Source organism: Erithacus rubecula (assembly GCF_903797595.1).
Source record: "Erithacus rubecula genome assembly, contig: scaffold_568_arrow_ctg1, whole genome shotgun sequence".
Taxonomy (NCBI): Eukaryota; Metazoa; Chordata; class Aves; order Passeriformes; family Muscicapidae; genus Erithacus; species Erithacus rubecula.
The window spans coordinates 14197-39604 of NW_027635770.1; the positions used below are offsets into that span (position 1 = coordinate 14197).

General features: G+C 63.1%; 1 protein-coding gene across 1 annotated transcript in view; it reads left to right on the forward strand.

Annotated features, from left to right (window-relative positions):
• The window catches only part of LOC306816407 (IQ motif and SEC7 domain-containing protein 1-like), a 36132-nt gene that overhangs the window by 10091 nt on the left and 633 nt on the right, over positions 1–25408 (forward strand). The window contains 13 exon segments of the mRNA XM_079332846.1: positions 3388–3664; positions 5138–5608; positions 6098–6933; positions 8380–8541; positions 10039–10161; positions 12524–12690; positions 14720–14859; positions 16227–16352; positions 16433–16532; positions 17948–18109; positions 22282–22428; positions 23204–23253; positions 24938–25408. Coding sequence (XP_079188972.1) covers positions 3388–3664; positions 5138–5608; positions 6098–6933; positions 8380–8541; positions 10039–10161; positions 12524–12690; positions 14720–14859; positions 16227–16352; positions 16433–16532; positions 17948–18109; positions 22282–22428; positions 23204–23253; positions 24938–25408 — 3232 coding nt within the window.

The window sequence follows — 25408 nt, forward strand, 5'->3', positions numbered from 1 at the left end:
CAACCGCCATCCATGGGTGGGGGGGATCTGCGCATGCGCAGCGAGATAGGGGACACCCCCCCCTCCCCCCCTTTGGGGACCCCCGGCCAGGGGGAGACCCGGGGGCGCCCCCCGCCCTCCGGGACCCCCCATTTGTGAATTGGGGGGTCCCCAATTTTTAGGGGCGTCCCCTCCCCCCCTCCGAGCACCCAGTCTGCCCCTCCCCCCGCTCAGTTTTGGTTTTTTTTTTGGGGGGGAGGGGGACACGACCCCCCCCATTCCATATCAGAGGGACCCAGGCGTCCTCCCCTCCCCCCCCTCCCAAAGACCCTTCCCCAAAATCTCTCCCCCCCCCCTCAATCCAGGGGGGTCTCGACATCCGGGCACGCGCAGATGGGGGGGGGGGATGGGGGATGGGGGGGGGTCGCTCCTCGGCTCCTCCCCCCTCCCCCCCTCGCCCCCCCGCGCCCGGCCGGGCCCTGCTGCTGCTGCGGAGGCGCCGGGGGCTCCCCCTCCCCCCCCCGGGACCCCCGCCCGCCGCTCCCCCCCCTCCCGGGAGGGTCCCCGCGTGTGTCTGTGTGTCCCCTCCCCCCCCCCCAAATTCTTTTTGGGGGTACTCCCCCTCCCCAAAATGTGGTGCCTGCAGTGCACGGCCGACCGGCGGCGGGGGCCGCTCCGGCAGCGGCTGCTGCACGGGTGAGTCGGGGACCCCCCGGGACCCCCCCGGGACCCCCCCGGGACCCCCAAACCCTCCCCTCCCCCTCCCCCACCTGCCCCGGACCCCCCCGGAGTTTTGGGGGGGGCCCCCCCCGCTCTGCTCTGCCGCTTCTCCCCCTCCCCCCAAAATCCGACGCTGGGTCCCCGCGGGGTTTGGGGAGGGGCGAGGAGGGGGCGCGTCCGTCTGTCCGTGCGTCCGTCTGTCCGTGCGTCCGTCTGTCCGTGTGTCCGTGCGTCCGTGTGTCCGTGTGTCCATCTGTCCCTGTATCCCCGTGTCTGTGTGTCTGTCTGTCCCTGTGCCTGTCTGTGTGTCTGTCCGTGTGTCCGTCTGTCCCTGTGTCCGTCTGTCCCCCATGGCCGTCTGTCCATCTGTCCCTGTGTCCGTGTGTCCGTCTGTCCCCCGTGGCCGTCTGTCCATCTGTCCCTGTGTCTGTCTGTCTGTCCCTGTGTCCGTGTGTCTGTCTGTCCCCGTGTGCGTCTGTCTGTCCCTGTGTCTGTCTGTCTGTCCCCGTGTCTGTCTGTCCATGTGTCTGTCTGTCCCCGTGTCTGTCTGTCCCCGTGTCTGTCTGTCCATGTGTCTGTCCCCGTGTCCCCGTGTCCGTCTGTCCCCCGTGGCCGTGCGTGCACGTACAGCCCTGTCATGTGTCCCTGTGCACGTGTGTCCACGTGTCCCCGCGTCTCCATGTCCATGTGTCCATCTGTCCCTGTGTCCGTCTGTCCCCGCGTCTCTATGTCCGTGTGTCCGTCTGTCCCTGTGTCCCCATGTCCCCGCGTCTCCATGTCCGTGTGTCCGTCTGTCCCTGTGTCCCCATGTCCCCGCGTCTCCATGTCCCTGTGTCCGTCTGTCCCTGTGTCCCCATGTCCGTGTGCCCCCATGTCCGTGTGTCTGTGTGTCCCTGTGTCTGTCTGTCCCTGTGTCCGTGTGTCCCTGTCCATAGGGCCAGTGTCCCCATGTCCCCGTGTCCCTGTGTCATGTGTTCCCATGTCCCCGTGTCTGTGTGTCCCTGTGTCCGTGTGTCCATGTGTCCCCATGTCCCCATATCTGTGTCCCCATGTCCATAGGGCCAGTGTCCCCACGTTCCTGTGTCCCCACGTCCCTGTGTCCCCACGTCCCTGTGTCCCCACGTCCCTGTGTCACCACGTCCATGTGTCCCCATGTCCCTGTGTCACCATGTCCCTGTGTCCCCATGTCCATGTGTCCCCATGTCCATGTGTCACCATGTCCATGTGTCACCATGTCCACCTGTTCCAGTGTCCATGTGTCCATATAGCCAATGTCCCTGTGTCCCCATGTCCCTGTGTCCCGTCTGTGAGTCCATGCCCATGTCCGTGTGTCCCCGTGTCCATAGGGCCAGTGTCCCCATGTCCCCATATCTGTGTGTCCCTGTGTCCATGTGTCCCCATGTCCCCATGTCCATAGCACCAATGTCCCCCTGTCCCCATATCTGTGTGTCCCTGTGTCCGCGTGTCCTCATGTCCCCATGTCCATAGCACCAATGTCCCCCTGTCCCCATGTCTGTGTTGTCCCAATGTCCATTTTTCCGTGTGTCCCATGTCCTCCTGTCCCCGTGTCCCCATGTCTGTGTGTCCCCCTGTCCCTATGTCTGTGTGTCCCTGTGTCCGTGTGTCCCATGTCCATGTGTCCCCATGTCCCTCTGTCACCATGTCTGTGTGTCCCGTGTCTGTGTGTCCCGTGTCTGTGTCCCCCATCATGTCCATGTCCCTGTCCCCGTGTCCCATTGTCTGTCATTTCCATGTGTCCCCCTGTCCCTTGTCCCTGTTCCCATCTCTGTCATGTGCAGGTGTCCCCATGTCCATGTGTCCCCAAGCTGGCTGTGTCCGTCTGTCCCCATGTCCATGTGTCCCCAGGCTGGCCGTGTCCGTCTGTCCCCATGTCCATGTGTCCCCAAGCTGGCCATGTCCGTCTGTCCCCATGTCCATGTGTTCCCAAGCTGGCCGTGTCCGTCTGTCCCCATGTCCATGTGTCCCCAGGCTGGCCGTGTCCGTCTGTCCCCATGTCCATGTGTCCCCAAGCTGGCCGTGTCCGTCTGTCCCCATGTCCATGTGTTCCCAAGCTGGCTGTGTCCGTGTGTCCCCAAGTTGTGTCAGTGTGTCCCATGTCCCTGTGTCCATGTCCCTGTGTCTGTCCTGTGTCTGTCTGTCCCCATGTCCCTGTGTCTGTCTGTCCCCATGTCCCTGTGTCTGTCCCTGTGTCTGTCTGTCCCCATGTCTCTGTGTCTGTCTGTCCCCATGTCCCTGTGTCTGTCTGTCCCCATGTCCCTGTGTCTGTCTGTCCCCATGTCCCTGTGTCTGTCTGTCTGTCCCTGTGTCTCTCTGTCCCCATGTCCCTGTGTCTGTCCCCATGTCCCTGTGTCTGTCTGTCCCCATGTCCCTGTGTCTGTCTGTCTGTCCCTGTGTCTGTCTGTCCCCATGTCCCTGTGTCCCCATGGTCCCCCTTGGTGGCTCCAGACCCTTGGAGGGGTCTGGGGGGGACCTGAGGTGGTCCCAGGGGGGTCTGGGGGGTCCTAGGGAGGTTTTGGGGGTCCCAGGGTGCTTTAGGGTGCTTTGTGTGTGTTTTTGGGGGTCCCGGGGTGCATTGGGGTAGTTTGGGGTGGTTTTTGGGGTGGTTTTGGGTGATTTTTGGGGTGTCCCGGGGGGTCCCGACCTGGGGGTGACACGGTGTCCCCGCAGCGTGGACGGCGAAGCCCCGGGCAGCGAGGGGGGGGGGCCGGTGCCCGAGAGCCCCGGGCGACCCCCCCCGTACCGGGGCCTCCCCCAGCCCGCGCCCCAGGGCCCGGGGGGGGCCGGGGGCGGCCCCGGGGGGGGCTCGGCGGGCGTGGCCTGGCCCCGGCTGCCCCCCCAGCCCGCCAGCGTGGCCCTGCGCAAGCAGGAGGAGGAGGAGGAGAGCAAGAGGCCGAAGGCTCTGAGCGACAGCTATGAGCTCTCCACCGACCTGCAGGACAAGAAGGTACCTTGGGGACACCTTGGGGACACCTCGGGGACACCTTGGGGACATCTTGGGACGCCTGGGGACACCCCCAGGATGGGCCCTGGCTGTGTGATGGTCACCAGCCCGTGTGGCAGTCCCCAGAGCCGGGTCATGCTCCCTGTCCCCAGTGAGGCCACCGTGTCCCCTCCTTCCCTGGGACACCTCACCCTGTCCCCTCCCTGTCCCCATCCATGGCCACGTGTCCCCATCCATGTTTTGGTGTCCCCACCCGTGTTCTTTTCCCTGTCCCCATCCATGTCCCCCTCCATGTCCCCACATCCCCATGTCCCCATCCATGTCCCCATGTCCCCAACCCCACGTTCTCTTCGTCATCCCTGTCCCAATGTCCCCATGTGTGTCCCCATCCTCACTTCTGTCCCCACACATGTCCCCATGTCCCCATCCTCATCCATGTCCCCCTGTCCCCATTCATGTCCCCGTGTCCCCGCAGGTGGAGTATGTCCCCATCCTCACTCCTGTCCCCATGTCCCTACCCCTGTCCCCATGTCCCTTTGTCCCCACCCCTGTCCCCACTGTCATCCCTGTCCCCATGTCCCACCCATGTCCCCATATTCCCACCCTCACCCATGTCCCCACTCGAGTCCACCTGTCCCCACCCCTTGTCCCCATCCCTGTCCCCACCCTCATCTCTGTCCCCACCACTGTCCCCGTGTCCCCACCACTGTCCCCCGTGTCCCCCTGTCCCGCAGGTGGAGATGCTGGAGCACAAGTACCGCGCCTGTTCCCGCTCACACACCCCGTGTCCCCGTGTCCCCACCCCTGTCCCCATGTCCCACCCGTGTCCCCCTGTCCCCGTGTCCCCACGAGTATCCCCTTGTCCCCTGTCCCCCTGTCCCGTGTCCCACGCGTGTCCCGTGTCCCGCAGGTGGAGATGCTGGAGCGCAAGTACGGTGGCTATTTCCGCTCACACACCCCGTGTCCCTGTGTCCCCAGCCCTGTCCCCATGTCCCACCCGTGTCCCCCTGTCCCACGCGTATCCCCCTGTCCCCCTTCCCCCTGTCCCTCGTGTGTCCCCTGTCCCGCAGGTGGAGATGCTGGAGCGCAAGTACGGCGCCTATTCCCACTCACACACCGCGTGTCCCGTGTCCCCTGTCCCCGTGTCCCACCCGTGTCCCCGTGTCCCCTGTCCCACGCGTGTCCCGTGTCCTGCAGGTGGAGATGCTGGAGCGCAAGTATGGCGCCTATTCCCACTCACACACCGCGTGTCCCCACCCCTGTCCCCGTGTCCCACCCGTGTCCCCGTGTCCCCACGGGTATCTCCTTGTCCCCTGTCCCTCTGTCCCCTGTCCCACGCGTGTCCCGTGTCCCGCAGGTGGAGATGCTGGAGCGCAAGTACGGCGGCTATTCCCACTCACACACCGCGTGTCCCGTGTCCCCTGTCCCACCCGTGTCCCCGTGTCCCCTGTCCCACGCGTGTCCCGTGTCCCGCAGGTGGAGATGCTGGAGCGCAAGTACGGCGGCTATTTCCGCTCGCGGCGCGCGGCGCGCACCATCCAGGCTGCGTTCCGCCGCTACCGCATGGCGCAGAAGTTCGAGCGGCTGCGGAGCGAGGGCGGCCGGGCGCGGCGCCTGGCGCTGCCGGGGCTGCGCCTGCAGTTTTCCTTCGAGGAGTACGACCGCGGCCCCCCGGCCCCCGCGCCGGGCCCGCCCCCGCCGCCCCCGCCCTATTTCCAGGGCAAACCCGCCTCGCTGGACGAGGGAGTGCTGGGGGGCCCGCGGCGCGCCCCCCGATATGGGGGGTCCTGCCGGGCCGGGCTGGATGGCGGCGGGGGTCCCGGAGAGGGGCCGGCGGTGGGGAGCGGGGCCGGGGTGGGGGGCGCGGGAAGCCCCCCCCGGCAGCTGTCGGCGTCCGCGGATTTCGGGCCTGGAGGTGCCGATCTGGAGGAGGCGTTTGCGCAGCAGGTGGGGGTCGGGGGGGGGGGTCAGGGGGGGTCACAGGGTCCTGGGGGTTATGGGGTCCAGGGGGTGATGGGGGTGATGGGGTCAGGGGGATCCTGGGGGTTATGGGATCTTGGGGGTTATAGGGTCGGGGGGTCCTGGGGGTCTCGGGGGTGATGGGGTCAGGGGGTTCCTGGGGGTGATGGGGTCAGGGAGGTCCTGGGGGTCACAGGGTTCATGGGGCTTATGGGGTCAAGGGGTCTTGGGGGTTAAAGGGTCATGGGACCACAAGGGTGATGGGGTCACAGGGTCACGGGGGTCCTGGGGGTCACTTGGTTACAAGACCAAGGACATTACAGCAGCCATTGGGGGTCTCAGGTGACAAAGGGAAATGGGGGGGATCACAGGGGTCATGGGGGGGTCACAGAGATTTGGGGCTCTTGGGGGTCACAGGGGCCAGTTTGGGGGTCCGGTGCCGTGGGGGGGGGGCTCACGGGGGTCCTGTCCCCGCAGGTGAAGTCCTTGGCCGCCTCCATTGACGAGGCGCTGGGGGGGGGTCGCGGGGTCCCCCCCGGCGCCCCGGACCCCCCCGCGGGGGACAGCGCGGCCACCTCGGCCAGTGACGTCACCCTGTACCTGGACGAGGGGCTCCCCGGCTCCCCCCGCTCCCCCGAGAGACCCCCCAGCCCCGAGCCCCCCCCCGACACCGGGGGACCGCCGCCCCCTCCCGCCCCTCCGCCCCCCCCGCCGCCCCCCGCCAACCCCCCCGGCCCCGCCGAGCGCTGGGGGGGCCCCGAGGAGCCCCCCCGGAGGGGCCCCCCGTGCCTGGAGTGCCGGGGGCGGGGGGCCGGGGGGGGACACCCCCCTCTGCTGACGGTGGAGCCCCCTAGCGACAGCTCGGCCGACCTGAGCGACCGCTCGGACCGCGGCTCCATCAACCGGGGCGGCCCCTACGAGCCCGAGCCCGCCGGGGGGGGCACCTTACCCCGCTCGGGGCCCCCCCACCGCTGCTTCCACCCCGAGGGACCCCCCCCGCCGCCCCCCGGCCCCCCGCCCCCGCCCGCGGCCGAGGAGGGCTCCGAGGGAGACAACGAGAGCCTGGGCAGCAGCTCCAACTCCAACGAGACCCTCAACTGCTCCTCGGGCTCCTCCTCCCGCGACAGCCTCCGCCGGCCCCCCCCGCCGCCCCCCCCGCCCCCCGCCGCGCCCCCCCAGCCCCCCGGCGCCGCCGGAGCCCCCGGCAAGGCCACGTACCAGCGGGAGCCGCGGCAGAGCTGGGACTCGCCCGCGCTCAACAACGACGTGGTGCAGCGGCGGCAGTACCGCATCGGCCTCAACCTCTTCAACAAGTGAGGGGGGTGGGGGTGGGGTGGGGTCTGTGGGGGTGGGGTCTGTGGTGCTGCCACGGTCCCCAGGGAAAGGGTGGGGTGGGATCGTTGGCGACGGCGCGGTGAGGGAAGGGCGATGTTCTAGGTGATCCTATGGTGATGTACCAGGTGACCCAATAATGATGTTCTAGGTGACCCTACAGTATTGTTCTAGGTGACCCTATAGTGATGCTCTAGGTGATCCTACAGTGATGTTCTAGGTGGCCCTACAGTGATATTCTAGGTGACCCTATAGTGATGTACCAGGTGGCCCTATAGTGATGTTCTAGGTGATCCTACGGTGGTGTACCAGGTGATTCAGTGGTGATGTTCTAGGTGCCCTTATGGTGATGTACCAGGTGACCCTATAATGGTGTTCTAGGTAACCCTACAGTGATGTTCCAGGTGACCCAGTGGTGATGTTCTGGATGATCCTATAGTGATGTACCAGGTGGCCCTACAGTGATGTTCTAGGTGATCCTACAGTGATGTACCAGGTGATCCAGTGGTAATGGTCTAGGTGCCCCTATGTTGATGTACCAAATGACCCTATAATGATGTTCTAGATGGCCCTACAGTGATGTTCTAGGTGGCCCTATAGTGATGTACCAGGTGACCCTCTAATGATGTTCTAGATGGCCTAGAGTGATGTTCTAGGTAACCCTGTGGTGATGTTTGAGCTGACCCTACAGTGATGTACCAGGTGACCCAGTGGTGATGTTCTGGGTGACCCTACAATGATGTTCTAGGTGGCCCTAGAGCGATGTTCTAGGTGACCCTATGGTGATGTACCAGGTGACCCTACGGTGATGTTCTGGGTGACCCTAGAGTGATGTTCTAGGTGACCCTATGGTGATGTACCAGGTGACCCTACAATGATGTTCTAGGTGACCCTACGGTCATGTTCTAGGTGACTCTATGATGATGTACCAGGTGACCCAGTGGTGATGTTCTGGGTGATCCTGTGGTGATGTTCTAGGTGACCCTATGGTGGGGACGGGGGATGTGTGAGGTGGCCCTATAGAACCCCAAAGTGACTTGGTAACCCTATGGTGATGTTCTGGGTGACCCTACAGTGATGTTCTAGGTTACCCTACGGTGACATTCTAAGTGACCCTGTGGTGAGGTCAGGAGGATGTTTGAGGTGACCCTGTAGAACCACACAGTGTTGTTCTAGGTAACCCTACTGTGAAGTTCTGGGAAACCGTGTGGGTGACATTCTAGATAACTCTACGGTGAAGTTCTAGGTAGCCCTATAGTGACATTTCAGTGTTGAAGACACAACCATGTTCCAGGTGACACTGGAGGGCAGCAGATGTCACCAGGGTGACCCTCGGGTGACCCCAGAGCTGAGCAGGTGGCCCTGGAGCCGGGGGCAGGTGACGTTCTAGGTCACTCTAGTGGGTGACCTGCGCCCGCCCCCCGCAGGAAGCCGGAGAAGGGGATCCAGTACCTGATCGAGAGGGGGTTCCTGTCCGACACCCCCGTGGGCGTCGCCCACTTCATCCTGGAGAGGAAGGGGCTGAGCCGGCAGATGATCGGAGAGTTCCTGGGCAACCGGCAGAAACAGTTCAACCGCGACGTGCTCGAGTGAGGGGACAGCGGGGGACACCGGGAGGGGACAGCGGGGGGACAGCGGGGGGGACAGCGGGGGGGACACCGGGGGGGACACTGGGAGGGGACAGCGGGGGGACAGCGGGGGGGACAGCGGGGGGACACCGGGAGGGGACAGCGGGGGGACAGCAGGGGGACACCGGGAGGGGACAGTGGGGGGACACTGGGAGGGGACAGCGGAGGGACACCGGGGGGGGACAGCGGGGGGACAGCGGGGGGACACCGGGAGGGACACTGGGAGGGGACACTGGGGAGGAGGGATAATAGGGAGTGGGGACATCGGGGGGGGACACTGGGAGGGGACACTGGGGAGGAGGGGACACCAGGAGGGGACACCGGGGAGGGAGGGATAATAGGGAGTGGGGACATCGTGGGGGGACACTGGGAGGGGACACTGGGGAGGAGGGGACACCAGGAGGGGACACCAGGGAGGGGGGGACATTGGGATTTGGGGGGACATCGGGGAGGGGACATCGGGGGGGGGACAGTGGGGAGAGGGGACACTGGGAGGGGACACCAGAGAGGGAGGGGACACTGGGGATGGGGGGCACCAGGGAGGGGACACTGGGGAGTGGGGGACATTGGAGAGGGGGGAACACTGGGGAGGGGGGACACTGGGGAGGGGACACTGGGATGGGGACACCAGAGAGGGGGGACACCAGGTGGGGACACCCTGGAGGGGGGACAGCGGGGGAGGGGGGGCACTGGGGAGGGGGGGACAGTGGGGGGGGGGGACACGGTGGGGGGGGGGCATTGGGGATTGGACACAGTGGGATTTGGGGGGTTCACTCTTGGGTTTGGGGGGGCACTCTGGGCTCAGGGGGACACACTGGCATTTTGGGGGGGTCACTCTGTGATTTTGAGGGTCACTCTGTGATTTTGGGGTCACTGTGATTTTGGGGTCCCTCTATCATTTTTGGTGTCCCTCTGTGATTTTGGGGTCACTGTGATTTCGGGGTTGTGTTTTTGGGGTCACTGTGATTTTTGGGTCCCTCTATCATTTTTGGGGTCCCTCTGTGATTTTGGGGGTCCCTCTATCATTTTTGGGGTCACTCTGTGATTTTGGGGTCACTGTGATTTTGGGGTCCCTCTATCATTTTTGGGGTCACTCTGTGTTTTTGGGGTCACTGTGATTTTGGGGTCCCTCTATCATTTTTGGTGTCCCTCTGTGATTCTGGGGTCCCTCTATCATTTTTGGGGTCACTCTGTGTTTTTGGGGTCACTGTGATTTTGGGGTCCCTCTATCATTTTTGGGGTCACTCTGTGTTTTTGGGGTCACTGTGATTTTGGGGTCCCTCTATCATTTTTGGGGTCACTGTGATTTTGGGGTCCCTCTATCATTTTTGGTGTCACTCTGTGTTTTTGGGGTCCCTCTATCATTTTTGGGGTCACTCTGTGTTTTTGGTGTCCCTCTGTGATTTTGGGGTCCCTCTATCATTTTTGGGGTCACTCTGTGTTTTTGGGGTCCCTCAGCTGCGTGGTGGATGAGATGGATTTCTCGGGGATGGAGCTGGACGAGGCCCTGCGCAAGTTCCAGTCGCACATCCGGGTGCAGGGGGAGGCGCAGAAGGTCGAGCGCTTGATCGAGGCCTTCAGGTGAGGGTGGGTCCTGTCCCCGTGTCACCGTGACACCGTGTCCCTGTCACTGTGTCGCTGTCCCTGTGTCACCGTGTCCCTGTCCCCGTGTCACCGTGACACCGTGTCCCTGTCACCATGTCCCTGTGTCACCGTGTCACCGTGTCCCCATGTCCCTGTCACTGTGTCACCGTGTCCCCATGTCCCTGTCACTGTGTCACCGTGTCCCTCTGTCCCTGTGTCACCATGTCCCCATGTCCCAGTGTCCCTGTGTCCCTGTGTCCCCGTGTCACCATATCCCTGTGTCCCTGTCCCTGTGTCACTGTGTCACCATATCCCCGTGTCCTTGTGTCCCTGTGTCACCATGTCCCTTTGTCACAGTGTCCCTGTGTCCCTGTGTCCCTGTGTCACCGTGTCCCTTTGTCACAGTGTCCCTTTGTCACAGTGTCCCTGTGTCCCTGTGTCACCATGTCCCTTTGTCACAGTGTCCCTGTGTCCCTGTGTTCCTGTGTCCCTGTGTCACCGTGTCCCTTTGTCACAGTGTCCCTGTGTCCCTGTGTCCCTGTGTCCCTTTGTCACAGTGTCCCTGTGTCACCGTGTCCCTTTGTCACAGTGTCCCTGTGTCCCTGTGTCACCGTGTCCCTTTGTCACAGTGTCCCTGTGTCACTGTGTCCCCATGTCCCCTATAGGTGCCCCCTATGGATCAAAGAAGGGCTGTAGGGTTGTGACCCATGTTCTACGTGCTCCATGTTCTAGGTGCCCCTATGGATCAAGGAGGGGCCGTGGGGTGGTGGTCCATGCTCTAGCTGCCCCATGCTCTAGCTGCCCCATGTTCTAGATGTTGTGGGGTGGTGCCCCATGTTCTAGTTGCCCCATGCTCTAGGTGCCCCATGCTCTAGCTGCCCCATGTTCTAGGTGTCCCATGCTGTAGATGTTGTGGGGTGGTGCCCCATGCTGTAGCTGCCCCATGTTCTAGGTGCCCCATGTTCTAGGTGCCCCATGCTCTAGCTGCCCCATGTTCTAGGTGCCCCATGCTCTAGCTGCCCCATGCTCTAGGTGCCCCATGCTCTAGGTGCCCCATGCTGTAGCTGCCCCATGTTCTAGCTGCCCCATGTTCTAGGTGCCCCATGCTCTAGGTGCCCCATGCTGTAGCTGCCCCATGTTCTAGCTGCCCCATGTTCTAGGTGCCCCATGTTCTAGGTGCCCCATGTTCTAGGTGCCCCATGCTCTAGCTGCCCCATGTTCTAGGTGCCCCATGTTCTAGCTGCCCCATGCTCTAGCTGCCCCATGTTCTAGCTGCCCCATGTTCTAGGTGCCCGATGCTCTAGCTGCCTCATGTTCTAGCTGCCCCATGCTCTAGGTGCCCGATGCTCTAGCTGCCTCATGTTCTAGCTGCCCCATGCTCTAGGTGCCCCATGCTCTAGCTGCCCCATGCTCTAGGTGCCCCATGTTCTAGGTGCCCCATGCTCTAGCTGCCCCATGTTCTAGGTGCCCCATGCTCTAGGTGCCCCATGCTCTAGGTGCCCCATGTTCTAGGTGCCCCATGCTCCAGGTGCCCCATGCTCTAGCTGCCCCATGTTCTAGGTGCCCCATGCTCTAGCTGCCCCATGTTCTAGGTGCCCCATGCTCTAGGTGCCCCATGTTCTAGGTGCCCCATGCTCTAGCTGCCCCATGTTCTAGGTGCCCCATGCTCTAGCTACCCCATGCTCTAGCTGCCCCATGTTCTAGGTGCCCCATGTTCTAGCTGCCCCATGCTGTAGCTGCCCCATGCTCTAGGTGCCCCATGCTCTAGCTGCCCCATGCTCTAGGTGCCCCATGCTCTAGGTGCCCCATGTTCTAGGTGCCCATGCTCTAGCTGCCCCATGCTCTAGGTGCCTCATGCTCTAGGTGCCCATGCTCTAGGTGCCCCATGCTCTAGGTGCCCATGCTCTAGGTGCCCCATGCTCTAGGTGCCCCATGCTCTAGCTGCCCCATGCTCTAGGTGCCCCATGTTCTAGGTGACCCATGTTCTAGCTGCCCCATGGTGTAGCTGCCCCATGCTCTAGCTGCCCCATGCTCTAGCTGCCCCATGCTCTAGCTGCCCCATGTTCTAGGTGCCCCATGCTCTAGCTGCCCCATGCTCTAGCTGCCCCATGTTCTAGCTGCCCCATGCTCTAGGTGCCCCATGCTCTAGGTGCCCCATGTTCTAGGTGCCCCATGCTGTAGCTGCCCCATGCTCTAGGTGCCCCATGCTCTAGCTGCCCCATGCTGTAGCTGCCCCATGCTCTAGGTGCCCCATGTTCTAGCTGCCCCATGTTCTAGGTGCCCCTACAGCCAGTGAGCCGCTCCCCGCTCTCGGGGCCGGGCTGGCTGTGGTGACCCCATGGGGGGTTCTGCCCCGCAGCCAGCGCTACTGCGTGTGTAACGCGGCCCTGCTGCGCCAGTTCCGCAACCCCGACACCATCTTCATCCTGGCCTTCGCCATCATCCTCCTCAACACCGACATGTACAGCCCCAGCGTCAAGGCCGAGCGCAAGATGAAGCTCGAGGACTTCATCAAGAACCTGCGAGGTGAGGCCCCCGCACGGCCCCAGCGTGGTCACCTGCTGGGGAATGTGGGTTCTAGAGTGGGGATGGGTGGTGTGGGTTCTAGAGTGGGGATGGGTGGTGTGGGTTCTAGAGCAGGGCTGGGTGGTGTGGGTTATAGAATGGAGCTTGGGGTCAGGTTCTAGAAAGGGGCTGGGTGTGGTGGGTTCCAGAGTGGGGTTGGGTGTGCTGGGTTATAGAGCAGGGCTGGGTGGTGTGGGTTATAGAATGGAGCTTGGTGTCTGGTACTAGAGAGGGGCTGGGTGCGGTGGGTTCTAGAGCAGGGCAGAGTGTTGTGAGTTCTAGAACGGGGCTGGGTGTGGTGGGTTCTAGTGCAGGGCTGGGTGCTGTGGTTTCTAGAATGGAGTTTGGAGTCAGGCTCTAGAAAAGGGGTTGTGTGTGGTGGGTTCTAGAGTGGGGCTGGGTGTTGTGATTTCTAGAATGGAGCTTGGGGTCTGGTTCTAGAAAGGGCCTGGGTGTGGTGGGTTCTAGAGCAGGGCTGAGTGTTGCGAGTTCTAGAATGGGGCTGGCTGCGCTGGGCTCTATAGCAGGGCTGGCTGGTGTGGTTTCTAGAATGGTGTCTGGAGTCAGGATCTAGAAAGGGGTTGGGTGTGGTGGGTTCCAGAGTGGGGCCGGGCACGGTGGGTTCTAGAGTGGGGCTGGGCGCTGCGAGTTCTGGAATGGAGCTTTGCGTCTGGTTCTAGAAAAGGGGCTGGGTGTGGTGGGTTCTAGAGCAGGGCTGGGTGGTGTGATTTCTAGAATGGAGCTTGGGGTCAGGTTCTAGAAAGGGGCTGGGTGTGGTGGGTTCTAGAGTGGGGCAGAGTGTTGCAAGTTCTAGGAAGGGGTGGAGTGTTGTGAGTTCTAGAAAGGGGCTGGGTGTGGTGGGTTCTAGAGCAGGGCTGAGCATTGTGGGTTCTAGAATGGGGCCGGATGTTGTGTGTGATGGTGGAGTGTGCAATGGTTTTGTGGGTTCTAGGGCCTGGTCACGTGTTCTTGAGCAGGACAGGGTGACGTGGTTTCTCGAAATGGGTCAGCCCACCAGAGGGTCATGGGTTCTAGAGCATGAGTTTGGGTTGCCTGTGGGCTCTAGAGTAGGGCATGATCTAGAGTTCACCCAAGAGTCACAGGTTCTGAGACAGGGTCAGGTGCTTGGTTCTAGGTTTTGGATGAGCCTGTGCAGTTTGGGTTCTAGACTGGACTCGGTGGCGCAGGTTCTAGAGTGGTCCTGGTAGCTGTGGGCTCTGGGGTGAGCCTGGGATGACATGGGCTCTAGAACAGGACAGGGTAGTGCAGGTTCTAGAGTTCCAGTGTGCTGCATGTTCTAGAGCATATCCAGCTGATGCAGATTCTGAAATAGGTCCTGACAAATCAGGTTCTAGACCAGAGTTGGGTATTGGGGGGTTCTAGAATGAGTCTGGGTGTCACAGCTCCTGGAGTTGGGCTTGGTGGTGCAGGTTCTAGAGCCGTCCAGGTCTGTGTGGGTTCTAGAGTTCCACAGATTCTAGATCAGGCACACAAGTGGCTGCAGGCAGCGCAGGTTCTAGAGCACAACCCAATGCTGGTTCTGGAGTGTTTCTGGATGTCACGGGTTCTAGAGCACGGCCTGATGCGGGTACCAGAGAATTTCTGGATGCAGTGGGTTCTAGAGCACGACCCGATGCAGGTTCCGGAGCGTTTTCCAGAGTCATGGGTTCTAGAGCATGACCCGATGTGGGTTCCAGAGCATTTCTAGTTGCAGTGGGTTCTAGAGCACGGCCCGATGTGGGTTCCAGAGAGTTTCTGGTTGCAGTGGGTTCTAGAGCATGGCCTGATGCAGGTTCTGGAGCGTTTTCCGGAGTTGGCGGTTCTAGAGCATGACCTGATGTGGGTCCCAGAGCATTTCTGGGTGCAGTGGGTTCTAGAGCACAGCCCGATGTGGGTTCTGGAGCGGTTCCGGGTGTCGCGGGTTCTAGAACATGACCCGATGCGGGTTCCGGAGCGTTTCCGGGTTCTAGAGCGGGCGGGTGTCACACAGGGGTGGACAATGGCGAGGACATCCCCCGGGAGATGCTGGTGGGAATCTACCAGCGCATCCAGAACCGCGAGCTGCGCACCAACGACGACCACGTGTCGCAGGTCCAGGCCGTGGAACGCATGATCGTCGGCAAGAAACCGGTGCGGGGGCGGGGCACGGGGCGGGGCACAGGGGTGTTCTAGGTGACCCATGGGGGGTGTGCCAGGTGACCCTTGGGGCAGGTTCTAGGTGACACAAGGGGCAGGTTCCAGGTGACATAAGGGGGATGTTCCAGGTGACACACAGGGGATGTTCTAGGTCACACATGGGGGGGGTGTTCCAGGTGACCCACGGGGGATGTTCTAGGCCATCCATGGGGAGTGTTCCAGGTGATGCATGGGACAAGTTATAGGCCACCGATGGGGCAGGTTCCTGGTGACACAAGAGGGATGTTCCAGGTGACATATGGGGATGTTCTAGGCTGCCCATGGGACAGGTTCCAGGTGACACACAGGGGATGTTCTAGGTCACACATAATGGGGGGTGTTCCAGGTGACCCCCAGGGCAGGTTCTAGGTGACACATGGGGGGTGTTCCAGGGGACCCACAAGATGAGTTCTAGGTGACACATGGGGCAGGTTCCCCAGGGTGACACCACTGACAACTGGGGGGGTTCTGTGGGGCCATGTCCCCTGCCCTGGTGTCCCCGCCATGTGCCCAGGTGCTGTCCCTCCCCCACTGATGTCCCCTGATGTCCCCTGGTGTCCCCCCCATGTGCCCAGGTGCTGTCCCTGCCCCACTGATGTCCCCTGGTGTCCCCCCAGGTGCTGTCCCTGCCCCACTGATGTCCCCTGGTGTCCCCTGGTGTCCCCTGCTGTCCCCCCAGGTGCTGTCCCTGCCCCACTGATGTCCCCTGATGTCCCCTGCTGTCCCCCCAGGTGCTGTCCCTCCCCCACTGATGTCCCCTGATGTCCCCTGCTGTCCCCTGCTGTCCCCCCAGGTGCTGTCCCTCCCCCACTGATGTCCCCTGCTGTCCCCTGCTGTCCCCTGCTGTCCCCCCAGGTGCTGTCCCTCCCCCACTGATGTCCCCTGGTGTCCCCCCAGGTGCTGTCCCTCCCCCACTGATGTCCCCTGCTGTCCCCTGCTGTCCCCCCAGGTGCTGTCCCTCCCCCACTGATGTCCCCTGCTGTCCCCTGCTGTCCCCCCAGGTGCTGTCCCTCCCCCACTGATGTCCCCTGCTGTCCCCTGCTGTCCCCTGCTGTCCCCCCAGGTGCTGTCCCTGCCCCACTGATGTCCCCTGGTGTCCCCCCAGGTGCTGTCCCTCCCCCACTGATGTCCCCTGCTGTCCCCTGCTGTCCCCCAGGTGCTGTCCCTCCCCCACTGATGTCCCCTGGTGTCCCCTGCTGTCCCCCCAGGTGCTGTCCCTCCCCCACTGATGTCCCCTGGTGTCCCCTGCTGTCCCCCCAGGTGCTGTCCCTGCCCCACTGATGTCCCCTGATGTCCCCTGGTGTCCCCTGCTGTCCCCCCAGGTGCTGTCCCTCCCCCACCGCCGCCTGGTTTGCTGCTGTCAGCTCTACGAGGTGCCCGACCCCAACCGCCCCCAGCGCCTGGGGCTGCACCAGCGCGAGGTTTTCCTCTTCAACGACCTGCTGGTGGTGAGTGGGGGGTCCCCGGGGGGGTCCCGGGCTGGGGTCACCCCCGGGGGGGGATCGTGGTGACCCCGTGTCCTCGGCAGGTGACAAAGATCTTCCAGAAGAAGAAGATCCTGGTGACCTACAGCTTCAGGCAGAGCTTCCCGCTGGTGGAGATGCACATGCAGCTCTTCCAGAATGCCTGTGAGTGCCCTGGGGGAGCCTGCAGCAGCTCAGAGAACCCCAGAGATCCCAACAGCACCCCACAGAACCCCACAGACCCCACAGAACCCCAAAGAAACCCACAGAACTCCACAGAACTCTGGGGGAGCCTGCAGCCGCTCAGAGAACCCCAGAGAACCCCAAAGAACCCCAGAGAACCTCAGGGAAACCCAGAGAACCCCAAAGAATCCCAGAGAACCCCAAAGAACCCTAGGGAACCCCAGAGAACCCCAGAGAACCCCAAAGAACCCTAGGGAACCCCAGATAACCCCAGATAACCCCAGAGAACCCCAAAGAAGCCTAGGGAACCCCAGAGAACCCCAGAGAACCCCAGAGAACCCCAAAGAAATGCACAGAACCCCAGAGAACCCCAGAGAAACCAACAGAACCCTGGGGGAGCCTGCAGCAGCTCAGAGAACCCCAGAGAACCCCAGAGATCCCAACAGCACCCCAGAGAACCCCAAAGAATCCCAGAGAACCCCAAAGAACCCCAAAGAACCCCAGGGAACCCCAGAGAACCCCAAAGAACCCCAGAGAACCCCACAGAACCCTGGAGGAGCCTGCAGCAGCTCAGAGAACCCCAGAGAACCCTAGAGAACCCCACAGAACCCCACAGAACCCCACAGAACCCCATGGCATTCTGGGGGGTGTCCCTGACCCCCCCCCCCCCCCATCCCCCCAGATTACCAGTTTGGGATCAAGCTGGGTGACCTCAGGGGTGTCCCTGTCCCCCCCTGACCCCCCCAATCCCATCCCCCCAGATTACCAGTTTGGGATCAAGCTGGGTGACCCCAGGGGTGTCCCTGACCCCCCCTGACCCCCCCCAATCCCATATTCCCCAGATTACCAGTTTGGGATCAAGATGGGTGACACAGTGGGGTGTCCCTGACCCCCCCTGACCCCCCCAATCCCATCCCCCCAGATTACCAGTTTGGGATCACATTGGGTGACACAGTGGGGTGTCCCTGACCCCCCCTGACCCCCCCCAATCCCATCCCCCCAGATTACCAGTTTGGGATCACATTGGGTGACCCCAGGGGTGTCCCTGACCCCCCCTGACCCCCCCAATCCCATCCCCCCAGATTACCAGTTTGGGATCAAGCTGCTGTCAGTGACTCTGGGGGGTGTCCCTGACCCCCCCCAACCCCCTCCCCCCAGATTACCAGTTTGGGATCAAGCTGCTGTCAGTGACACAGTGGGGTGTCCCTGACCCCCCCTGACCCCCCCAACCCCCTCCCCCCAGATTACCAGTTTGGGATCAAGCTGCTGTCAGTGATTCTGGAGGGTGTCCCTGACCCCCCCCAATCCCATCCCCCAGATTACCAGTTTGGGATCAAGCTGGGTGACCCCAGGGGTGTCCCTGTCCCCCCCTGACCCCCCCAACCCCCTCCCCCCAGATTACCAGTTTGGGATCAAGCTGCTGTCGGCAGCCCCGGGCGGGGAGCGCAAGGTGCTGATCGTGTTCAACGCCCCGAGCCCCCAGGACCGGCTGCGCTTCGCCAGCGACCTGCGCGAGTCGGTGGCCGAGGTGCAGGAGATGGAGAAATACCGAGTGGAGGGTGAGCGGCCGGGACTGGGGACTGGGGACTGGGGGAACTGGGGGAACTGGGGACTGGGGAACTGGGGGAACTGGGAACTGGGGACTGGGGGAATTGGGGACTGGGGACTGGGAACTAGGAGCACTGGGGGAACTGGGAACTGGGGGGAACTGGGGAACTGGGGGGAACTGGGGAACTGGGGGAACTGGGGGAATTGGGGGAACTGGGGGAATTGGGGGAATTGGGGACTGGGGACTGGGAACTGGGAACTGGGAACTGGGGGAACTGGGGGAACTGGGAACTGGGGAAATGTGGGAACTGGGAACTGGGGGACTGGGAACTGGGAACTGGGAACTGGGGGAACTGGGGGACTGGGAACTGGGGACAGCACTGGGAACAGCACTGGGGGAACTGGGGGACTGGGAACTGGGGTCTGGGGACTGGGAACTGGGAATTGGGAACTGGGGACTGGGAACTGGAAACTGGGAACTGGGGACTGGGGACTGGGGGAACTGGGGGACTGGGGACTGGGAACTGGGGACTGGGAACTGGGAACTGGGAACTGGGGGGAACTGGGAACTGCGGAATTAGGGGAACTGGGAACTGGGGACTGGGGGAACTGGGGACGGGACTGGGAACTGGGGACTGGGGGAACTGGGGACTGGGGACTGGGAACTGGGGACTGGGAACTGGGGACTGGGGACTGGGAACTGGGGGAACTGGGGGAACTGGGAACTGGGGGAACTGGGAACTGGGGACTGGGAACTGGGAACTGGGAACTGGGGGAACTGGGGGACTGGGAACTGGGGACAGCACTGGGAACAGCACTGGGGGAACTGGGGGACTGGGAACTGGGGTCTGGGGACTGGGAACTGGGAATTGGGAACTGGGGACTGGGAACTGGAAACTGGGAACTGGGGACTGGGGACTGGGGGAACTGGGGGACTGGGGACTGGGAACTGGGGACTGGGAACTGGGAACTGGGAACTGGGGGAACTGGGAACTGCGGAATTAGGGGAACTGGGAACTGGGGACTGGGGGAATTGGGGACTGGGGACTGGGAACTAGGAGCACTGGGGGAACTGGGAACTGGGGACTGGGAACTGGGGACTGGGAACTGGGGACTGGGGGAACTGGGGACTGGGGGAACTGGGGACTGGGAACTGGGGGAACTGGGAACTGGGAACTGGGGACTGGGGACTGGGAACTGGGGGAACTGGGAACTGGGAACTGGGGACTGGGAACTGGGGACTGGGAACTGGGGGAACTGGGGACTGGGAACTGGGGGAACTGGGAACTGGGAACTGGGGGAACTGGGAACTGGGAACTGGGGACTGGGGACTGGGAACTGGGGACTGGGGACTGGGAACTGGGGGAATTGGGGGAACTGGGGACTGGGAACTGGGAACTGGGAACTGGGGACTGGGGGAACTGGGAACTGGGGACTGGGAACTGGGAACTGGGGGAACTGGGGGAACTGGGAACTGGGAACTGGGGGAACTGGGGACTGGGGACTGGGAACTGGGAACTGGGAACTGGGGACTGGGAACTGGGAACTGGGAACTGGGAACTGGGGGAACTGGGAACTGGGAACTGGGGGAACTGGGAACTGGGGAAATGTGGGAACTGGGAACTGGGGGAACTGGGAACTGGAACTGGGGGAACTGGGGGACTGGGAACTGGGACAGCACTGGGAACAGCACTGGGGGAACTGGGGGACTGGGAAACTGGGGCTGGGGGACTGGGAACTGGGAATTGGAACTGGGGGGACTGGGAACTGGAAACTGGGAACTGGGGACTGGGGACTGGGGGAACTGGGGGACTGGGGACTGGGAACTGGGGACTGGGAACTGGGAACTGGGAACTGAGAACTGGGAACTGGGAACTGGGGACTGGGAACTGGGAACTGGGAACTGGGGGAACTGGGAACTGGGGAATTAGGGGAACTGGGGAACTGGGAACTGGGAACTGGGGACAGCACTGGGAACAGCACTGGGGGAACTGGGGGACTGGAAACTGGGGAAACTGGGAGCACTGGGGACTGGGAACTGGGGAACTGGGAACTGGGGGAACTGGGAACTGGGAACTGGGGGAACTGGGAACTGGGAACTGGGGGACTGGGAACTGGGGACAGCACTGGGAACAGCACTGGGGGAACTGGGGGGACTGGGAACTGGGGAACTGAAAACTGGGAACTGGGGGACTGGGAACTGGGGACAGCACTGGGAACAGCACTGGGGGAACTGGGGGACTGGAAACTGGGGAACTGGGAGCACTGGGGACTGGGAACTGGGGAACTGGGAACTGGGAACTGGGGGAACTGGGGGAACTGGGAACTGGGGGAACTGGGGGAACTGGGAACTGGGGGACTGGGAACTGGGGACAGCACTGGGAACAGCACTGGGGGAACTGGGGGACTGGAAACTGGGGAACTGGGAGCACTGGGGACTGGGAACTGGGGAACTGGGAACTGGGAACTGGGGGAACTGTGGGAACTGGGAACTGGGGGAACTGGGAACTGGGAACTGGGGGACTGGGAACTGGGGACAGCACTGGGAACAGCACTGGGGGAACTGGGGGACTGGGAACTGGGGAACTGAAAACTGGGAACTGGGAACTGGGGGACTGGGAGCACTGGGGACTGGGGAACTGGGAGCACTGGAGAACTGGGAACAGCACTGCGAACAGCACTGGGGGAACTGGGGGACTGGGAACTGGGAACTGGGAACTGGCGACTGGGAACTGGGAACTGGGAACTGGGGGAACTGGGGACTGGGGACTGGGAACTGGAAACTGGAGGAACTGGGGACTGGGAACTCGAAACTGGGGGAACTGGGAACTGGGGGACTGGGAACTGGGGACTGGGAACTGGGAACTGGAAACTGGGGCAACTGGGAACTGGGAACTGGGGGAACTGGGAACTGGGGAACTGGGGGACTGGGAACTGGGAACTGGGAACTGGGGGAACTGGAAACTGGGAACTGGGGACTGGGGGAACTGGGGACTGGGAACTGGGGAACTGGGAGCACTGGGGAACTGGGAACAGCACTGGGAACAGCACTGGGGGAACTGGGGGACTGGGAACTGGGGAACTGGGAACTGGGGACTGGGAACTGGGGAACTGGGGAACTGGGGACTGGGGACTGGGAACTGGAAAGTGGGGCAACTGGGGACTGGGAACTGGGGAACTGGGAACAGCACTGGGGGAACTGGGGGACTGGGAACTGGGGAACTGGTAACTGGGGACTGGGGGAGCTGGGAACTGGGGACTGGGAACTGGGAACTGGGGGAACTGGGAACTGGGGAATTAGGGGAACTGGGGGAACTGGGAACTGGGAACTGGGGACAGCACTGGGAACAGCACTGGGAGCACCAAAATGGGCAGTGGGAGCACTGGGAGTGCTGGGAGGGGCACTGGGAGGGGTACTGGGAGCACTGGGAGCACTGGGGGGAGACCTGGGAGCACTGGGAGGAGCACTGGGAGAACTGGGAGGGGCACTGAGAGCAGTGGGAAAGGGGCCTGGGGTCACTGGTTTCACTGGTTTTACTGGTGTTACTGGTTTCACTGGTTTCACTGGTGTTACTGGGTGTTACTGGTGTCACTGGTGTCACTGGTCTCTGCTCGCCCAGCCGAGCTGGAGAAGCAGAAGGGCGTGGCGGGGCCAGGGGGCACTGAGATCACTGGGTGTCACTGGTTTCACTGGGTGGTCACTGGGTGGTCACTGGGTGTTACTGGTTTCACTGGTGTCACTGGTTTCACTGGGTGGTCACTGGGTGTCACTGGGTGTCACTGGTGTCACTGGTGTCACTGGGTGTCACTGGTGTCACTGGTTTCACTGGGTGTCACTGGTTTCACTGGTGTTACTGGGTGTTACTGGTGTCACTGGTGTCACTGGTCTCTCTCCTCGCCCAGCCGAGCTGGAGAAGCAGAAGGGCGTGGCAGGGCCAGGGGGCACTGGGATCACTGGGTGTCACTGGTTTCACTGGGTGTCACTGGTTTCACTGGGTGTCACTGGGTGTCACTGGTGTCACTGGTGTCACTGGTGTCACTGTCTCTCCTCGCCCAGCCGAGCTGGAGAAGCAGAAGGGCGTGGCGGGGCCGGGGGGCACTGGGTGTCACTGGTTTCACTGGGTGTCACTGGGTGTCACTGGTGTCACTGGTGTCACTGGTGTCACTGTCTCTCCTCGCCCAGCCGAGCTGGAGAAGCAGAAGGGCGTGGCGGGGCCGCCGCGGGAGGCGCTGAACGGGCTCAGCCGCAGCAGCCTGGAGGAGGCGTTCGGGGCCGAGGGGCTCAAGCGGAGCGCGCTCAGCAGCTCCCTGCGGGACCTGTCCGACAGCGGTGAGACTGGGAACACTGGGAGCCACTGGGACGGGGCTGGGAGCACGGGGAGGGACCGGGAGGGGTCTGGGGGGGATTGGGGGGGGGCACTGGGAGGGACTGAGAGGGGTCTGGGGGGGATTTGGGGGGGACTGTGAGCGACTGGAAGGGACTGGGAGGGGTCTGGGGGGACAGGGAGGAGTCTGGGGGGGATTTGGGGGGGACTGGGAGCAACTGGGAGGGGTCTGGGGGGGACAGGGAGGGGTCTGGGGGCATTTGGGGGGGATTTGGGGGAACTGAGAGGGACTGAGAGGGGTCTGGGGGGGTTGGGGGGGGGCTGAGAGCAACTGGGAGGGACTGAGAGGGGTCTGGGGGGATTGGGGGGGAACTGGGAGGGACTGGAAGGAACTGGGAGGGACTGGGAGATTGGGAGGGGAATTCAGAGGGACTGGGAGGAACTGGGAGGGGGATTGGGAGGAACTGGGGGGAACTGGGAGGGAGTGGGAAGGGCTGGGAGCGATCGTGAGAGGGATTGGGAGGGGCTGGGAGGGAGTTTGGGTCTCCATGGGGGAGGTTTGGGGTCCCTTGGGGGAGTTTGGGGTTCCCTGAGGTGGTTTTGGGGTCCCTGAGGTGGTTTTGGGGTCCCTGGGGGAGTTTGGGGTCCCTGAGGTGGTTTTGGGGTCCCTGAGGTGGTTTTGGGGTCCCTGGGGGAGTTTGGGGTCCCTGAGGTGGTTTTGGGGTCCCTGGGGGATTTGGGGTGCCCCGGGGGTCCCCTCACTGCTCCCCCTCCCCCCAGGCAAGCGGGGCCGGCGGAACAGCGTGGGGTCCCTGGACAGCACCATCGAGGTGAGGGGACAGTGCCACCCCCTGGTGTCACCCCCTGGTGCCACACACTGAGTGTCACACCCAGAGTGTCATCCCTGAGTGCCACCCCTAATGCCACACCCCGAGTGCCACACCCCTAATATGACACCCCAATGTCACCCCTCAATGCCACACCCTCAATGTCACCTCCCCAATGCCACACTTCTCAGTGCCACATCCCCAATGCCACACCCCTTAGTGCCACACCCCTTAGGGCCACACCCTCAATGTCACCTCCCCAATGCCACACTTCTCTGTGCCACACCCCCAATGCCACACCCCTCAATGCCACACCCTCAATGCCACACCCCTTAGTGCCACACCCCTTAGTGCCACACCCCTCAATGCCACACCCTCAATGCCACACTCAAAATGCCACACCCCTTAGTGCCACACCCTCAATGCCACACCCTCAATGCCACACCTCCAATGTCACAGCCCCAATGCCACACCCCCAATGCCACACCCCTTCGGGCCACACCCTCAATGTCACCTCTCCAATGCCACACTTCTCTGTGCCACACCCCCAATGCCACACCCCTTAGTGCCACACCCCTGAATGCCACACCCCTCAATGCCACACCCTCAATGCCACACTCAAAATGCCACACCCCAATGCCACACCCCTTAGTGCCACACCCTCAATGCCACACCCCTCAATGCCACACCCCCAATGTTGCAACCCTCAATGCCACACCCCCAATGTCACACCCCCAATGCCACACCCTCAATGTCACACCCCAATGCCACACCCCCAATGCCACACCCTCAATGCCATCCCCCTTAGTGCCACACCCTCAATGTCACACCCCCAATGCCACACCCTCAATGCCATAACCCTCACCCTCAATGCCACACCCTCAATGTCACCCCTCAATGTCACACCCTCAATACCACACCTCCATTGTCACACCCCTCAATGCCACACCCTCAATGTCACACCCCTCAATGTCACACCCCCAATGTCACACCCAAACCCCACCCACTTTAGCTCCACCCCCAGGTTCACAAATCACCTTTTCATCTGCAGAAGGGGTGGGGCCTGCATGAATGGGGCGTGGCTCATGCATGATCTGGGGGTGTGGCCAATCCAGTGGTGGTTGCTCTTATCCACCAATGGGAGCTCAGCTTGGGCCTTGGGGGCCGGAGCTTGGGGCAGATGGGGTGGGGCTTGTACAAAGAGGGGCAGGGCTTGTATATAGAGAGGCGGGGCTTGTACACTATGGGGTCGGGCTTGTACACAGAGGGGTGGGGCTTGTACACAAAGGGGGCGGGGCTTGATGCAGAAAGGGTGGGGCTTGCCACAGATGGGGTGGAGCTGGGGCAGAAGGGGTGGGGCTTTCACAGGGGGGACAGGGCTTGGGGAAGAAGGGGCAGGGCTTGTACACAGGGGGCGGGGCTCAGGGCAAAAGGGGTGGGGCTTTCACACAGAGGGGGCGGGGCTTGCACACAGAGGGATGGGGCTTGGGGCAGAAGGTGTGGAGCATGCACACAGAGGGGGCGGGACTTGGGGCAGAAAGGGGCGGGGCTTACACACAGAGAGGGCGGGGCCTGGGACAGAAAGGGTGGGGCTTGTACACCGAGGGATGGGGCTGGCCGTGCTGGTGGGAGGAGCCAACCCCGAGCAGGGTGTGGCTTTCCCCGCCTGACCCCGCCCCTTTTGCAGGGCTCCATCATCAGCAGCCCCCGGCCGCAGGCGCGGGGGGGCCCGGGGGGCGCCCCCGAGGGCTACAAGCCCCCGGCGCGGCCGGTCTCCAACTCCTCGTCCTTCCTGGGCTCGCTGTTCGGCAGCCGCCGCGGGAAAGGCCCCGCGGGGCCCCCTCCCGGCGCGGGGGGTCCCGCCTCGGCCTCGGCCTCCTCCTCCTCGGCGTCCTCATCGCACCACCACCACCACGCGCCCCCCCCGCCGCCCCCCGAGGCTCCCTCCAAGCTGCAGGCACTGCACGCCCAGTATTGCCACGGCCCCGGCGGGGCGGGGGGCGCGGGGGGGGGTCCGGGCCCGCCGCCGCCGCCCCCTCCCCCGTACCCGCAGCAGCCGCCGCCCCCCGGCCGCCCCGCGCCCCCCCCGCCGCTGCCGGCCATCGCGGCCGGGGCCCCCCCGCGCTTCCACGGCGGGCCCACCCCCCCTTTGTCGGCG